The sequence below is a fragment of the Pleurodeles waltl genome, chromosome 12 (genome assembly GCF_031143425.1).
Source record: "Pleurodeles waltl isolate 20211129_DDA chromosome 12, aPleWal1.hap1.20221129, whole genome shotgun sequence".
Classification (NCBI taxonomy): Eukaryota; Metazoa; Chordata; class Amphibia; order Caudata; family Salamandridae; genus Pleurodeles; species Pleurodeles waltl.
The window spans coordinates 274,289,040-274,308,129 of NC_090451.1; the positions used below are offsets into that span (position 1 = coordinate 274,289,040).

Below are 19,090 nucleotides of genomic sequence, written 5' to 3' on the forward strand. Positions count from 1 at the left end.
GTCTGCATTTGATAGTGAGGGTAAACTACTGGCAGATTCTATACCTACCAGGGGCAGCAAATTATAATTGGCCAGAGAAGAAACACTTGGTGCAGCAGAAGAAATAATGGAGGGTTTGACTATGTACCTTTGATCCTTTGTTGCGCAGGAAATAGGTATGCTTAATTTGAACTGAATTGGTGAGGCTTTAAGCGAAGGTGACTTGTGCTCCATGGAAATTAATCCATCCTCCAGTTCTTGGGCTCTCAAGAAAAGTAATGTTATCACAGACTCCAGTGACACTTGGGATACACACAGCCTTCCCAATATCTGAGTGCACATTCAACATACATTGTCGTTTGTGTCTAACCCAATATTTATTATATAAATGAGGGATTCACTATCTCTTATGTTCCATTTTAGCTTGGGAACATTTATCATATTCCGTGTATTTCTTGTGAATGTAGTGTTCTTGGTACGGTCATTAGGTCGTTGAAAGGAGCTAGCGATTTCACTAAATGGTGAGGGACTCTCTATTCTGCCCATAAGGGGCAAAACACGGGGGTGGGGTTGTTGCAGTCAGGGCATAATATGATGACTTGGGTTGCTGATCACCCTTAGTCCTATTTTATCACTGTCAACAATATCATTCTTACCAACTTTCTAAGAGCCTCTACAACCCAGCCCATAATCTCAATAGATTTGACTAATTGAGAAATGCAATGGGGGGGATGTACTACTTCGGGAGATGGTCTAGGATTGTGTTTTTCCAACTGAAATCCCTCTAAGTCAGATCTGTCTGTGCTCTACTTCCCAAATTACCAGCATTATCTAATGATCTCCTACACATGGGAGAGGGGAATACCTTCTTGTACAGGAGGATCCACTTCAACTGCTTTCATGGTCTTTTGAAATAACTGATGGAATAGTTATTACGTGAAAAGTCTGAAAAAAATGGTGCAGTTATCCACATCATTCTTTCAGATTTTAGGGATTTTGCCCTTGCCTAAATCTGCCTCCGATGCTTTACACTTCCCATTATTCACGGGTTAGGTAGGCTTACTATCAGAAACCACAAGATTGGCCACTACCACTGCTCCTAAAACATCAGTAATAAAAAGAATGTTGCGCAGTTTCTGATATTAGCAAGTTAATATAGAGCTTGCTTTAGAACTCACAAGCAGTGACAACACACTATAAGCAGGCTATTTAGGAAATGTAAATAAACCTCTTTGAGTCCAAATTTATCAGGAGTACAGAAACTTGGCCTGGGGGTAGGGAACCTCTTAAAAAAACATCAATACTGGAGTTGAGCAATGTTTAAGCCCTCTCCAAGTGCCATGTTCATTTAAATAAGCTTAAATTCATCTCAAATAGAGCAACCTTAAATTGTTATTATGCGCATTTGATTACAATAAAAAAATAGAATTCAAATGAGACCAAAGACCAAAAGGCAAAAGAAGAAAACAAACGTTCCAACTGTGCTTGTGTTTTCTAATTAATGATGAATCCTCCTGAGGACTGCAGCTTCTGTAAGCAGAGTTACACACCGCTACACTAGCTAAAAATGTTTAAAACCAATGACATGCAACAGTACATCAGCTGCTGTAACGGCCCATGGAGGAAAACCAAAGGGGGGTGGCCCAGCCTTCTCGGGGTATTCACCTGAGTGCATCCTGCGTAGCGAGAATTGAAGAACCTCTTCATAGTGCAGAGGGGGTCAGACTGCCTCCTCCCCTTTACACGGGCCTCTCGTTGGGACTGCTCTAGCGCGATGGATTGTGGGGCTAGCAGTCACATTGTTAGCAAAGGCATCCTGCGTAGTGGGAATTGAAGAAGTGCTTTATAGTGCAGTGGGGCCAAACTCCTCCTCCCTTATCCACAGACATCTTGTTGGTGTCACTCTTGTGCAGTGGATTGTGGGGTTTGCAATCCCCCGGTCAGCAAAGGTGTTACATATCGTTTCTCTGAGGCATCTTAATAGAAATGGGTTTGATGCATGCCACTATTTAAAAGAAATGAAGGAGAATTAGTGTAAAACCATTAAGGGCAACATGAAAATAAGCCAGAGGCCAAATTCTTAAAGAAAGTCTCAAAGCTATGTCCTTGCATTCTAGGCAGTTTGCTACTTTCTGAAATTTGCAAATGTTTACCAAAGGATGCTGAAAAACTGTACTCCTGGAAAACCTTAATGAATTCCACTTTCTCATGAGCAAATATACATAGTCACAAGTTTGAATCCTCAGTGGATCCACTCATCCTTTCTTCCTTCAAAGGCCAATAATGTGTGTTCCTTTGAGTTGAGTAATTATGAACATCCTTTGTTTAAGAAATATATTCATAATGGAAAGTCAGTGTAATAGGATGAAAGTGTGCTTTACATATACACATGTTGTGCTATGTTATATTTGTAAATGGGAATCTGCTGAGCGATTTTTTTTAAATTCACTTTTCCTACCCCCCCACTTTTTTATCTTCCTGGAAAAATTTCTACTTCTGCTCTTGTCAGGGGTAAACTTACAACCTTTTCTAGCGTGGAAAGAGATTGGTGAGCAGCTAGAGAATTTACCTCAACATGCAAGTTAGTGGGTGTGCTCAGACTCGCAGGTAATTCCAACTACGGAATTATTGTTTCCAATCGTATTTCAGGCTCTGTAAGTAGATATGCTGAAATTTGGTAAAATCAGAACTTTGTTAGAAATCAAACCCTGTTGCTAAACTGAGCATAGTCTGAGAGATTGTGATCCTAGCTCTGGCTAGGGTGTGGAATTTAATAAAATATCTACTTGTCGATGGGACAAGTTGCTTCATAAATCTGCTTGTCCTGTAATAAAATCTACTTGTTCCTTTGGTGCCGTGTAGTGTGGTGACAAATTATGGTAGTAATCTTATTATATAAGAGCTCTGATAACAGCTTTTCTGATTATGTCAGGGCTAACACTATAGTCGGATTTGAATACTAGCAATTTTCTTATTTTGCCATTTATCTGCAGATCTACGTAAGGGGCTGAAGATAGTGGTAAGCAATAATTCAGAGTTGGAATGCCCTTTTGAGTCTGTGCAAACCGACTAACTTGAGTGTTTTAAAGGTTTTCACCAGCTCTTCTCTATTTTTTTCCAAGAAAGGTTGGAAATTTACTCCTGACAAGTTTCAGAAGTAAAACTTCTTCCAGGGTTTGGAAAAAAAGTGGTTGGCGGGAAAGTGAACTCTCTAAAGATTTTCACATGAGCAAATCTACACATGCATATTTGCTTGTGTTAATTTAAAGTTTACAGATATTTTCTAGGAGTACAATTTCCTGGTCTACTTCTGTAAGTCATTGTGAATTCATGAGATACATAAATCTGCACTAATGCAAAGACAAATACCATGGGTACACTTTTGTGACTTTCTTTAAGAATTGAGTAGTTTTGTTCAGTACCATGAACTACTATGGCAATGTGTGCTTTTCGAGACCAAAACATATTTTTGTGTTTTTCCAATGTTTGTTACAATAGTGAGGGCCCAGCAGCTTTCACAACAATACAGCTTCACAAAAGCTATGTCAAAACAAGACACACAGTGACAAAATCGAAGGACTGATCACCAATGCCAGGCCTATTGGCTTTGCCAATGTTTGTTTATTTTCACATTTCCCATAATCTTATTGAAACCGGTTACACTGACTTTCCATTATGAATATATTTTTTAAATGTCACCATACATCAACACATTTTACTAAATGATGCTTCAAAGAAATGGCACATAACGTTTTAGTTTAGTTAAAAAAAAAAATGGTTGCATTTTTGTGTGAATATTCTATTTAGAAAGCAAAGAATCAACAATCTAGCTGTCACCTTCTGCAAATATTTGCATTTAATCAGACAGCATCCTGGGAGCGTTTTACGTAGCGTCATATTGTTACACTTTGCAAACAGTGTACATATTTCTTTACTAATCAGCCAGTAGTGCAGTCCAAGCTTACTCCATTTATTTAGAATACTCACCCTAACAATAAAGGCTTTGCATTAATGAACCATAAATACAAGTTCGAATAGCATTAACGTATGGACACAAATATGACCTCAACTGCAGACAATTCCTTTCCCTGTTCTATAATGTAGTACTGTAATTTGCCAAACATAGAGTTTGTGCTGCAGGGGGTTGGACCTACTTGTCCCAAGGACAAAATAAATCTGGAAACTTGTTGTTCTTGACCCCAAACAATATGTCCCGGGTATCTGGCTATAGGAATTCCACACCCCTGTCTGGTATAAGTACACTGAAATAATTTGTCACTCCACTGCTTGGCTCCAAAAGGGGCAAGTGAATTTTTTTAATGGGACAAGTCGATTTCTGGGGCATCACGTTCCTGGGGCAAATCGATAGTATATAACATTCCACACACCTGCATTTGTAATTTTGCGGACTGTTTCCCTGGTGACACTCTTGTGAGAAAACATATTCTGCATATACTAGGCGTGAGTTTGTGATGGAAACAGGCCAGCAATAAATTATATTGGCTTGATTTGGCTAGTTGGGAAAGTTATGTAGATGCAATAGAACGTACTTGTTTTTTTTAATTAAAAGTTATGACAAAGACCCTAACCTTGACTTAATTATTGTTACTATCATATGAGTACAGACTGTGCCTAGAAGTGTGGATTATCATTACATAGAGTTGGAGACTGTAGGGTGATGTTTTGTTTCGTGGAATCTGAGATTACCTTGGGAGGCTTCACGTTTGCTGTTTGTTATCTCTGTAACAAACTCTGAGGATAGATTTGTGCTTTGAGAATCCTAATGCCATTTAAGAGGGAATTGTATATTGTTTTACAGCTTTGAATTTTACATATTTGTATTTTCATTACTATGTGCTGGTAATTGCTTCTGACAAAGCTTGTACTTCATACAATTGGCCTTAATTTTCTTAAATATTGATAAGTCATTGTTAAATGCTATAGGTTGTATTGTTTCATTGGGGAAGTTATACCACATGCCATAAGGGTGATCTGTTTATTGTGAAACGTTATGATAAAGTAGTAGACCTGTGTTAAAAATTGTAGAAAGCAAGTCATAGCCGGTAGGCCCTTTAAGGATGAAATGTTGTCACATTGTGTTAAAACCTGTAGACTGTGCGTTGTGTAGATTGCTATAATACACATGGGTCTGGTGCTGATTACCTCTCTTTCAAAAAACAGAGATTTGGACTGTCAGAATCATTGTTAGACCTTTTATGTCGTAGTTGTATATTAGTTTGACAACTCTAATTGTGTACATATATTTATTTGTTTGCCTGTATACTTGATGGTTACCTTTTACGAAAAATTGTGCTCAATATAGTAGGCCCAAGTAGGCTGTAGGGATAAGCCACTGGTAACTGGTATAGGAATAATTCGTTAATTGAGAAAAGTTATGTCAGAAGACATACTTTTGGTCTATTTATCACCTTGTAGGGAAATAAAATCAAAGGTAATAGGTCTGACTTGATTATTGCAAAAGTCATGTGTTAAAAAATACAGACCTTTGAGGGTGAATGGATATTGCACTATTAATGTCTGTTGAACTGCATTTTGTTATGTGGAATCTCACAGATTACTGCAGTAAGCAAGGATTTTGGTATTGGGTACTTCATTTGACAAACCTTGGGGGTAGAAGATTTGCACTGTGATAAGACTTGCTAATCTGCTAGGCCCTAGTAATAAAAACTATACATTGGTACACATACATAAAGGGTCTTTGGGTTAGCCTCTTCTGTCTGTTTGAGGGTCATTCCAATTCTGATACTTCATATGATACCATACAGCATTGAGCAATAGGTTAGCTAGTCCACTTTTTTTTATATACTGTTTCCCTGTGAGTAGTGGCATGTTGCCCTTATCATGCTCGTTTGAAAATGAATGCCCTTCAGTATTAGGTTTCCATTGTTACCCTTTTGTAAGTTGACTTTAATTTCTCCTCTTTTATTTTTAAGGCATCATGCATCTTCTCAAACGGTCCTACAGATAGTTAGCCTGCCGCTAATTTAATCTGCAGTGTGCTTCATTCTGTGCTGCAACCGTCTCCAAATTTGGCAGCTATCTTCGAATTATATTGTGCATTGGGTATCATTGTTTTGACCGCCCCAAGGTGGACAACCCGTTGCTTCATAACGTGGCAGCTGTGTTAGAACTTTAAAACAATGATACACTACATTCAGTGCCATTGCAGGATACCGGTGACTGCTATATTCAATTTGATTTTTAGATGGTAACTTTATGCCTGCTAAGTTTAGGAAATGGCATTTGACTTCTTTTCTACTTTTGTCCTTTTAATTATTCTTCCATGTGCTTGTTGAGGTAGTTCATCTGTTTTATTGTGATGGGTGTGAGTGAACGCAAGAGTGAGTCAGTGGGTGAATAAATGGGTGTATAAGTGCAAGGATAAAGGGCGAAGTGCATGTATGGTAACTTGGTGAGTGCCTAAATTTACCAGTGTCTTAAGCAGCACTTTCAGTTATAAGCCAGACTTATTGGCATGGCCAGTTTTAGTTCTAACTCTCTTCATTCCTTTCTTGTTAGGTCAAGCCTACCAAACAGTGCAAGCACACTTACAATTTTGTATTGGCCAATTTATGTGGCACCCACCATCTTGGATCAGTCAATAAAAGATAATGGCATCTACATGCCTTGCCAAATGACAGACTGTCAGCAGTGGCCACATCATTGCATTCTTCTGTTTTTTTTGGCCAATACTAAGCAGCCCCAGCAACAGCATTACTCTTTACTGATGATGCTCAGCATTGCTAAAAAGCTTTGGCAAAGGCAGTGAGCCCCAGAGGGGAGACCCATTGGCATCACGATTTCTAGTTGTCTAATGCATTTGTGAAGCACTATCTAATTTCAAAATATTTTGCCTTTCTTCTGTTTTTGATCTAATTGTAATTCTCTAGAACTTTAGCTTTACTTTTATCAATTTCTTTGAGTCCGCACCACAGGCTGGTGGCTTCAATCACCTTTTTTTGTTGACAGTAATAAACTTGATGCCATCTTTCATTGCTTGCAGTTTCATCATTTTATATCTAAGCCAATGCAACAGCTGATCTGAAGTTTAAAAGTCACTGGGTAGCTCTTTTTCATTTTAATGTCTGTTTTTGTAATATTTAGTGTGTTGGAAAACGTTCTTCTGAAAATCTTGGCATTGTATGTGTTAATGCCAAGTATTTTGAAGAATCATTTAACATGTATGTTTCTACTAGCACACGTATAATGTAATTTGCATATTTTCTCCAGGTACTTGTAAATACTGCCTGCTGTTTACTGATGTTGATCGCTAAATTAATCCAGTGTGTGGTGTTTGGGCCTCTTCGAGTCAGCGAAAGACAGGTAAGTTTAGGGAAAGGTTTTACAGTTCAGATTTACTTACTTGATATTTGTTTTTGCCATAACCTCTAATTTCATGATGAAAACATTTTTGATAAAGGTTCATTAATACAAAACATGTGCAGCACATACATAACTATATGCTCCCACACAATCTCCAACAATGTTGTTCCCTCACCAACATCCTTGCTCCTGCCCCTTTGTACCTAGATGGTAACTGAATTGAACTAAGAGGTGCTGGAGGTCACAGAGGCAGCAAGGGGTTTGGGTGCTGAATCCTACAGGTACCCACAAGCACTCTATATTGAGTTTGAGATGTACAGTACTAGATATTGTGGATTAAAGGTCACCTTTGTGTACCACTGTTAACAAAACCATATAGTTAAGTTGGCAAATAATGTTTCATGAAAGTGCATAGCCACTCTGGATTTTATATTCCTTGAGCAAATGTTGCTCTTACGTTCGTAACAGGCAGAATTTCATGATCTGTTGTCTTGTCCACCTATATAGGTCCACAATGGGCATTCCAGCATGTAAATACAATTTTGTAGATTACATGCAGCTAGTATTTTAATCTGTAGTTTTTCACAACTGAGTTCTTGCCCTGGAATAGTAATGTTACAGTTGCTACAACTGTGGCATAGAAACATGCAGAATTTGATTTCTCTCAGTACTGTGTCTGATATTTCTGGTGCGTATGTATGCAAAGAATAGTTGTTTCTTGTATATGTTCCTAACGTGTGCTTCTGTTTGAAGCAATTTCAAATGCTGTAGCATACTTTTTTGATGTTTGTACTACTAGTGTAAAATATGGATACACAAAAACCAGCCTTTTTAGGGCAAAGCCTACAAGCCAGCACAGCATGCAAATGACATCTTCGGGGCATTGGGTAAGCTTCCCTGGGATTGCATAACAGCTGTTCTTACCATTGGCTTTGTGGTTTGTAACTTACACTTGCTTTCTATTTGCTGACAGTTTGTTTTAAGCTGTCCTGCTTGAGTTTATCCCTTCTGTGCCCTATAATCTGTTCACTATATTCTTCCACCAGTACTCACTTTCTGTAAACATGCCTTTAAATCTCGTTCTTATCTTGCCACATTTGCTGTGCATTCAAAGATAGGGGTCAAGTGTCAAAAGGCTCTGTCTTCCGAGGAAACTTGGTGTTACTTTTCTTTCTCTGACTTCAAACTGGGATAATTTATGTGAAAGTCATGCTGGGTATTGGGGATGGGCTGGAGAAGGCTGTAGGTTTTTTTCCTAGCATACAATAAAATGTAAGTGTCTGTAAATAAACTCTGCAGATGTTTCAGAATATATCAGAATTAGAAAAACACAATTGAAGGACATTTTGGGGTAATTGTGAAGTGTGGTGGAAACAGATATTTTAATACGATTGAAACAAATCAGTGCATTAGGTGATGACATTTCCACACTTTATCATTTGTGCACTGTATACTTTATCAGTGAAACTGTATGTCTGTGCAAATGTAATGGACATTTCAATTGAAGATGTGCTATATATAATGGTGGTGCGGTACCACGCCATGCGTACTCCACTTTACCCCTTTGCACTCTGCACCACTCCACACCACTGCAGTCTATTCTGCACCACTCCACTCCACGTCACTCCACACTGCGTCACAGCAATATATGCCAATACACTCTACCCCACTCCAATCTACTATGCACCTCTCACCCACCAATGTCAGCCTTCCCAGCTGCAGCTGGAGCAAAATCTCAGAAATAGAATGGCTCAACACCCTCCCCGCGGGCCTTCCCAGCCCTACAGACTAAATCAATGTGTACGTCGCCAACTTTAACTACTGGATTAAGAACTGCGCAGACCCTCTTGCACCCATCAAGCTCAACAAACATAGAAGACCCAACAAGCAAGCCAGTTGGTATACAAACAACCTCTGTGACATCAAGACACTGCAAACAACTGGAAAGAAATTAGAAAGTCAGCCACAAGACTCTGACAGCACCACCTTCAAAACAGTACTCGGACAATACCACCAGAGGAATGAATTGACGGGAGCTCCAACAGTAGCAAAGAAACCTTCTCGATCATCAAAGATTTCACTACAGCCATGGCCTCTACCAACAGCATCATCCCCTTGCAAGAGTTCTGTGACAGCCTATCCCACTTCTTACACAGCAGAATCAGGAACATCAATAGCAACTTCGCACCCCAACCAGATTCCAGCAAACTCTTCACTAACCTGCCTGTCCCCAATCAAGACAACCACCTTATCATCACAAGCCGCATTTTATGCCAGAATTTCCAAACAACTTCTGAACAGACTTCAGACTATCCAGAATACCACCACAAGACTCATAATCGGCCTCCCTCAGCGCACCCATATCATCTCATCTCGCCTCAGAGAGCTCCACTGGCTCTCCATTCAAAAACTCAGCCAATTCAACTGCTGTATACACTTTGACGACCCATCACAGAACCTACGCTCAGCCTCACTTGCATTCACACCCACACATTCATAAATGCAGAACAGGAATTCGCTATTTCTCTTACATAGCACCCAAAACAAGGAATGACCTACCACAACACATTAGAGCTTCCTTCCTTCTACTTGAGCTTCACAAACAGCTGAATACCTAGCTTTTCTAATAATGTGACCAGGACCTTATCCCTGCACACACCTGCTCTCTGGATACAGTTGAGGGTGATTAGTGCACTATCCAAATCAGCGAAACATAACAGGACATACTGCTTTTGTGTGAGTGTAGCAAATGCCTCTGCCTCTTTATGGATCTTGTTCTGCTTGAAGCCTGCACTTACTAAAACAGAACATGTTGTAGTGTTTGCAAGGACGTTTTGAGTCTTGACACTGCTGACTTTCTACACAAGCATTTGAACATGGCAGAGGCAATGAACCCATTTTTGTTTTCAGGATGTGCTTTTCTTCCTGTAGCAGGAGTCCTGCAACTCTTGTACTGTTGTGGTACCTATGTGGTCATACTGTGTATCTCCTCCTTGTGTTAAGATTCTTTCTACTTCTTTTGAAGCAGTATTTTATCCTTTTACCACAAGGTGTGGTTTCTTGTCTTTCACTCTCTCATTGCATGCAGGGTATGGCACCACTTGTGAACTGTCTGTTTTCTCTCTTCTGCTATAGTGCAACGGTCTCTTTATCTTCCTCACAAATGCACAAACCTTTCTGATGCTCATTTGTCTTCTCCCATAGAGAGGGAAGTGGTTTACTGCCACCTCACCTCACATGTTATTTGTTCCCCACCATACTAAATTTCCTATTGGAGTCGTAGAGCTTGAGAGTGCAAGGAGAAACGAAAACCCTCTCTTAAGAGCATGATCTGTCTGTAGAGCAGTGTCATCAATATTTTGCACTTTATAAATGTTTAGCTTCTCTGTGCCTATTCATGTAAACACTAACTACATGCTACCTCCTCAGAGCCTCAGAAAAGTACTTTGATATAGTAATACATAAATGATGGAGCACAGTCAATATTCCTGCAGAAACATTATGAAGACACTCAGTCATTAAAAGGATAACAACAGGTGGTGAAAACCTTATCTACATTGGGATGGGCAGAACTGATAGAGTTTCACTCTGTGGATTTCCAAGGAGTTAAATAAAACGTCTGTGTAGTTCTGGCACTTGGTGGAAAGTATGCATGTTGTGTTGTAATTTAGCGCTGGTAGTGCAGTCAGCACTGAAAAATCAGCACGATCGGCATCATGTGTGCTGCCCTTCCAGTTGGTTTTGCGGCAGCTAAGGTGCAAAATCTACTTGAGCAACAGCAAATCTACTCGAGAAGCAGCCCCTTGACTGTGACTGCCCGTGTTAGAAGATTGCGCTTGGGGACACCATATTTTACTTGCACTTGCCAGCTCAAATCTCTAGAGCATTGCAGGGGAAAAAACCTCTGCCACGTGGGTAATAGGCAGAATTTGGCCAAAAGTCTCCAAATTCTGCCAATTTACAGGGGAGAGTGAGTGAGAGTCCTGAAAAATGATGACAACACCTTTGAGAATCAACAAAGCCCTTGTTCCTTGGTCTGTCAGTATTTGTTAAAAAAAAAAGAACGTTTTAATTTGCTTGCATTATAATAGTTCTTCCATTATCCTCCAATCATGTGTTTATATTTTGTCTTCTCAGAAGATTCATTTTTGCATTCGGACTCTTACGCTTACTTTCTCTTTATGGTTTTCACAGATGATAATGAGCCTACCCAGTCTTCTCCTTTACTGATTTTCTTATTATTGAGTTACTCAGAAACTGCAGACAGGCAATAGTCCACCCTCCTACGCAAGCCACAATTTGTCATTGTTCACCACCCTCATAAAATTATGACTGTTTAAAATCATGTCCAAGTATCATGGGGTTGGAAACTTTGGCTTTACTAAAACAAAGCTGCTCATCCTGCCCACTTCCACTGCTTTAAGGATTTAACACACTCTCATTTGAAGACTCTTAAAATATTACTATCTTTTAAAGACCGGTTAAGTGGAGGCAGTGTTTAGTAAGACTGAGTAGGATAATGTCTTTATCTAAAAATCTGTTGTTCAGTAGAGCTGAATGTATTTAGACCCCTGTCGTTACTGGGTGTAAATCTTCACCACAAGGCAACATTATCTCTCCGACACTGGCTAGTAGGTGCTTTGATCCTGGAAATTGCTAGGAAATCCAAGTTAACTTTGAAGTATGAGGGCATTTATGGTTAATTTGGCTACTCTGAGACTGAGGCATCTGCACTTTAAAACAGCATAGTTGTAAAGATGAAAGTTCCAGATGATCTGTGCGGTGGCACAGCCCTTAAATTATTTTCCACTGCCTTTTGATTTCTGACCAAAGTTTTTAGGACCTCCTGCAATCTTGAGGAACATCTCAGAGTGTGAATTGGTTTAAGAACCCCTCCTAGTGCAAATTGGTTCTAATAAGTGGCACTCTTATAAAGTACACCTTGAGAAAGAGCCCCTTGATTGATCTTCATGCTCTTTAGTCTTAAGTGGGTTGCACTACCCTCTCCTTTTGACCCATACATAAGGACCTTCAAAAGTCTGCCTTTGAATAGGGAAACTGCAACCCAGTTGGATGCTTTGAATCTGGAGAATGCACTGACTGACCATTTTGCAGTGGGTCAGAGCCTACGTCTCTATTCAGACATAGAAATTGGAGCTTCCCTTGTTGAACACCTTTTGGATTTGCACCTGCATGGGCTCAATCGCTAGTTGACTGTGAGAATGTAGAGCTGAGCGCTTCCTATTTCTTCCTGGGTAGAAACAAGAGTAAAGACTCTACTGAAGCTTTGAATTTATTCTGCTTCTTCTGACCTCACTTAGGTGGAATCTGTGAGCCAGTCCAAATTATCCAAAGCTGGGGTCACAGCTGCTGAAAGTCATTTTTAGCCACCCCGACTTCTACTACTAAGGGTGTAGATATTGAGTGGTGACTCTGCCGGGCAAGCTAACTCCTTTATGCAGTTCCTTAAGTGGATATTATTTACTGTTTGACTCTACTGTTGTTCTGGTGATCCAGCATCCATTTGGCTTGCCAGCTAGCTACATTGTGAGAGGCCTACATGGCCTGGGAGGAGTGTTTGTGCCCTTGTGCACCCAACAATTTCCTTGGGTGACTGTGGTCTGCCTCCATAATCATTGAGATTGATCACCTTTAAGTGTAGAGTTGTTATTGTGTGTGTGTGTGTGTGTGTGTAAAAGATGCTCTTGTGTTCTTTTGCAGGTTTCCATCTGGACTGCCTGCCATTTGTCCTTTCATTTTGCTGTATTCTAATTTACGTTATATGTGTGCTAAACACCTGTAAACTTAGCACACCTGTAAAAAAAGTTACTTTGGTAGGATTATGAATCCTCCATTTTGCAGTCAGTGATAACAATAATTTTATTGTTTGTGAACATTGCTTAACCTTTTCAGTAGTTCTGTAGCTACATTTCTGTGGTGGTGTGCTTTTTGTTGCTGGATAGCATTGATGTTCTGTAAATATATTTATATTTTCTTGAGGTAATACAGAAGTGACCTTGACATCTTTATTGGAGGTGTGATAACTTTGTTATACTGTACCTAAACTATCCCAAACCAGCTTCATTATGCAAGGCGTTAGCTGTTTAACCATGTCTGCCCAGAGTACAAAAGACCCTTAATGAGGTTAACTTTCTTTTTCAGACGCAGTACCATAAGCCCCACTTAGTGTGACCCAATAGCATTCTCGCGTTTTTAGTGTATGGTGACCTTTGTGGCTGTGGACCACAGATTAAAAAAAAAATACTGCATCCATTTGAAGTACCTTCTGGATTGGGAAGAAGAAAATAATTTTCCTCCATGTCTCTGGTTCTAAGTGGCAAGGCAGCTTCCTAGACAATTCAAGGAGGAGAGCTTTTCACAATAGTTTTTGCTCTGGCTCTCCGCGGGGTGAAAGCTGCTAAACCATTCTCATCTTTAGTTCATTGAAGGTTTAGAAAACCAATTTAAACGTAAAATTAATTCAAATTTTCAGGCAGATAACATGACTTTTCTACTTTATAGTTGAGAGTAATCTGTCATTTTACATCATTTTTCTGCTCTGTTCCAGCAGAAATTTTGGGCAGTACCCTATAAGACTTCCAAGTATTAAATGGATTTTGGTTGTAGCAATTCATTATTGTATCTTATTTAATAATTTGTGTTTGGTTCACTCTCATAGTTTTAAAGTGAAGTGTGTATTATTATTATTATTATTGTTATTATTATTGTTGTTATTAGTAGTATTTTAATTTTTTTGTGAGCAGTTGTGTTCTCCTTGGAGGACGCCTGTCTATGTGTGACCTTGTGTATTCAATACCCCTGTTCTCTGCCTTTCTCATTCTATCCAGTGCACCTTCCTTACTCCTCATTTTTGCAACGTTTGTTTACAACGTGGAGAGACAAACTGCCTCTGGCTTTCCAAATTAGTAACCCTTGCCTACATTCAATACTTTGGCTGCTGGGGTTGCTGGTCTTAATTGGTATCAGCCTGTTGTATGTACAATAATGATGGGCATTTATATTTTAATTGTAATTTCACGACTTTCCTTGTGCATTGATTATAAAAAGTAGTTTTAGAGGGTTGTGTCTGATACCATTGTCAGTTGCCTTATGAACATAATCTGACCTCATCTTGTTACACAGAAGGATAAAGCCTAAATCATTCGATTAACACTAGAGGAAGGTTTTGCTAAGGTTTATGAGGAGAGCCTTACCCAGACATACGTATATTCTTTCCATTGTGGGCGTTCGATCTAGGAGGATTTCTCAACTCTCAAAACAAGCCTCAGAGATGTTTTTCCTGCCTGATTTACAAAGGAGGGGCAAGCTGTCTCATCTTAAGGTTCCTCCTCAACTCACCATACCACATGTGTTTTCTCCTCTTTTCTGTTAGTCACCATAGAAAACTTTAAGATTTCTGTACTATCATCTACACACACCACCACACAAATAGGTTGTTGGTGAGGATTATGTCAGTCAATTATTATAATTAGCATCATCCTCTGTGTCCATAGAGATGGATCCTTTATTAGTAAAGATGATTCTGAGAAACATGAATGTGTGATGTAACAGAGCAGGAGCCATTAACAGTGTAAACTATTCATATACATAGGCCTGTTTACCATATACTATTGGGTCGGGGGCAGACTATTGTGAGGAGGAAAGAAATATGAGGCTTAAGCCCAGGGGGGTGGGGGGGGGGGGAGAGACTCTTTTACTAAGGCCTGGGCACTGGAAGGATTTCAGGGGTATTCTTTCTGACTTTAATACTTTCTTACCTTAGATGACCAAACCTAGTTTTCCAGAGTTGATGCATATTTTGCACTGGAAATTCAAATTGCTGGTCCCCAAAGTCTGGTTTAATTATCATTTGTGTTTTGCACACTAGAGATTCTGGTGATATCTAAAATAGTCCTAACATTAGCTCTTGCCATCCAGGTCTTGAATGTTAACACTTTTATTTTTGAGTTTAGATTAAGACCTACCCTTTGCCGTGGCAGAATAATTCCTTGCATGTAATACAAACCGCGTAGGTGGCTCCTTGGGATTTGCTGCCATCAAGGTACTAAAATATTCCTTATGGTGGACAACAGGAATAGAAGTATAAGCCTCTTCAGAGAACGCTGCGTCTGCATCTTGGCTCTGAAGAGTGAGCCATACATTAGGATTACCCTATGTTGCATTATTTTTATTCTCCCAGTGGGGGATCTGTACAGTTGATCGGAGTTTTGCATCTTTCCACATCCAGTGTGTAATTACCAAGCTGGCTGTTTCAGTCAGTCAGTCCCGCAGATGCAGTGTTGAAAACAGCTTATTTGCTGAGTCATGTTCACTGCACTTAAGTAGTTTGTTTCAACTTTCTTTATTGAAGATTAAATCAAAACGTATTCTCCATAATATTGAAATGATCAATTGTTACTTATACTGCTTAGTTGTATCCATTTTCCAATCTTCATTTTACCGGGATAATAATTCTTCACATTCCAAAATATACCTAATGCATTTCGGATGCAAGTTCTTCACCAGGAAGTGTGATTGATATTTATTTCTGTAAAATATGTTGCATGCATTAGGAATCTCCCTCTAAATACCTAACCGCAGAGACATGTTAAGCTGTGCGGTACAACCAATCTAGAACAAGCCTTTATGATTGTTTAGAAAATGTACCCAGATGATAACCAAGCTGTAGTTGTGGGTTAACAAAATCTCTGCCGAAGGGGAGGTGAGGGGCAGGGAAGGGGGGGGGCAAGGCCTGGCCGGCCAAGATGGCAGACAGACATTAACTGTGCTTCATGACCACCTCTGTCATCCTCTGTCTTACGGGCTGGGACCTGCTGGAGTTCCCCCTGGGGAGCCTAGATGCTCTGGTGTGCTGCCCTAGTCTACGATCTATGGCGCTGAGCTGATCCCTGAGACACTGGAGGTCTCTGTGGGCTCTAGCCCCAGCAGCTGTCTGGTACCTCCTGTGATCTTGGCCTGGGTAGGACAGGAGTGCCATGAGGGCCGACCGAAGACTAGCAGAGGCGCTGAGCTGGCCAGCAACAGTTGAACAATTACAGGTTCCATGACTCAAAATCCTTATTATTGGAGGAGGTCCATTTCACACGCTCATCAACAGTTTTACTGTTTTTGTTGTTTTCACTGAAAGGAATGTTAGGGTGACAGATATTTCTGGGAAGGAAGAATGGGGAGGGGTATTTTAGAGGGTATTGACTTATGGTTTACTGCTTATTAGCACTTTCTACACCATCAGCCAAGCTTTTGACATCTCCTGGAGACAAGGGCCTCATCCTTCCTACCAAACCCTTTGTTGTGTGGGCTCTTATTATCCTAATGAGTCTGCTGGATTTGGGCAGCAGCATCACCTGAATTGTGGGGAACTGAGTCCAATCCCATACCATGTGACAACTGTTGCCCTAATTTGATTCCAGCCAACTAGCAGCGCCTCATCTCTGCCCATTAGCAGGGATGATACGTGGCAACCGGGCGCATGACAAGGTGACTTCTCAGAGAAATTGTGGTGTATCAGATCGCATCCTTTTCTCTGTTATATTAGTCTCACACATGCAGGGATGAACAGAGGCAGAAAATGGTTCAGTAAGATTTATTGAATCAGTTGCATCTTAGATAAAATGGCATGTAATGCAATAATTAGTATGATGAAACATAATAGAAGCAAAATGGTGACAAGAAAAGTGAAACACAGGAAACGTCCCATCATGCTGTGACTGCATAATAAATGCGATTCTTTCCTAAACTATGTTAGAGCACAAAATGATAAGCCCTAGTCCACCCTTCAGGATTGCCCCATACCTGAGCAAGGAATCCTATTGTTTATAGCGACCAGGGAACCAGTAGTCTCAGGAAGCAATTGTAGCAAAGTCTATCAGCATGCAGTTGTGATCTTCTGGCTGGAATCTCCCTCTAACATGCATGGGGCAGAGAAGTATTTTTATAATAAAACAGCTGATGTTCTAAGAAAATGTCCCCACATAAGGATATGTTTATTTTTGTGAACATTGAAGACGCAGGCTACCACTTAAGCAGACAACCCTATCATGGTGCAGCCTTGAGGAAAGCACAGAGTGAGAAGAATGTCTTGCTAAGAAACGTAGTGCTTTCCTAGGCGAAAGATCAACTAGATAATGAAAAAAAAAACCACCCCAAAATGTGGCCTATTCTAAAATAATAAAAATGAAGCAGAATACAATGTAACTGGGCTAAAGGGCACAAGCAGCAGGCCTAGTTGCTAAAATAACGTGCCCAGAGACATCACTAAAATGGCTATACAACACCTTAATGGTCCCAAACCCGCCCTTACAATGTCCACACACACATCATCCTCTCTTTTCTCCGCACACACATAGGAAATGAGGCTCTGCGTTATGTATTGGAATATGAATGCCTCCTAGATCACATTAAGAGAGTGGCGGTCCTGAAGTAACCCCTCTTCTGGAAGCTTCAAGAAACCCACCTGTGGGGGCGGGGTCGCACTGTCCCTTTCTCTGACATTATGGCTATGACGGTATTCTATGAGGGATTCACCTGGGGCTCCCATTGGTGTGGATATCCTCCTTCATAGTAACCCACCTTTCACTGTGACAGCCACCACTCCAGATCCAGTAGGCAGATATATAGGGGTGGAGGGTATTTTGGAAGAGAAACACTATATCTTCCTCAGTGTATACATTCCTCCCAACCTGCACTTGATGACTCTTGCTGCTCTGACACAGGTTCTTTCTGAGATGCCCCTTGGGGCATCGGTGATTGGGGTGACTTTATTGCAGCCCAAGGCCTGTTTTGGACTCCTCTGACCACCCCAGGGCAGCCCGTCTGGCCCTAGCAGGTACACTGGGAGATTGGAGGCACATCCTGGGTCTTTGTGGTAGCTGGAGAACCCAACATGTTTCTCTGGTGGTAGGGAAACTAAGGGGAAGGGGCGAGGCACTAGGACCAATATGGCACCTGAACGCCTGCTACCTTCAGGATGAAAAATGCGTATAATTTGTCTCCACCAAACTGGAACACTACTTGGAACGCAATTAAGTTAAAGTGGAATCTCCAAATGTGTCATGGACACCAATAGGGGTTTGGCTTAGGCATATCTCAAATGAGATGAAAAAGAAAGGGAAAGCACGTTGACTACCCTCGAAACTCAGGTTCGGGACCTTGAATGGCAATACACTAAGTGCCTGAGTGAGATCCATCACTGCCAGCTGACAGCAGTGAAAGAGACCCTCCAAGAAAGGGCAGTGGAGGAGCCTCACCAATGCTGGATGGCCTCCACGCAACAGGTCTATGAACATGGTGAGAAATCAGGGAAACTGTTATACTGGCTCGTTACCCGGGGTTATGGCATCCCGTATAGTGCCTGCTATATGTAATGATCCCCATCCCCCGTGGCGAGCAATAGTGGCACACTTATCCAGTGTTCGACTGCATCTGCCAGACCTTTTATTGCCCTACCATAATTCTCACCGAGAACCATTGTCTGGTCCGTGTGCACCTGTATCCCCAGGTATCGCATGGTGATTCCCCCTATATAAACTTTGAAAGTTTCCCAGACTGTGGCAAATTTGGAAACAGTCCCAATGTTTAATGAGAAGAACTCAGCTATGTCCTTGCCTAATTCTTCTCTATTCACTGCATCCATTAGTGAATTGGGTGCGAAACGCCAGAAGAATGCAGGTAGGGACTTCCTACGTAAATTTAGTTCCAGTAAAAGGTGCCTACTGAGATTAGTCACTCTGTCAGACAAGTTCCTGCT

At 40.7% G+C, this 19,090-nt stretch overlaps 1 protein-coding gene across 1 annotated transcript in view; it reads left to right on the forward strand.

The window, feature by feature from the left end:
- The window catches only part of AMFR (autocrine motility factor receptor), a 487,879-nt gene that overhangs the window by 51,768 nt on the left and 417,021 nt on the right, over nt 1-19,090 (forward strand). The window contains exon 2 of the mRNA XM_069215844.1: nt 7,231-7,323. Coding sequence (XP_069071945.1) covers nt 7,231-7,323 — 93 coding nt within the window. The remainder of the gene's footprint in view (nt 1-7,230; nt 7,324-19,090) is intronic.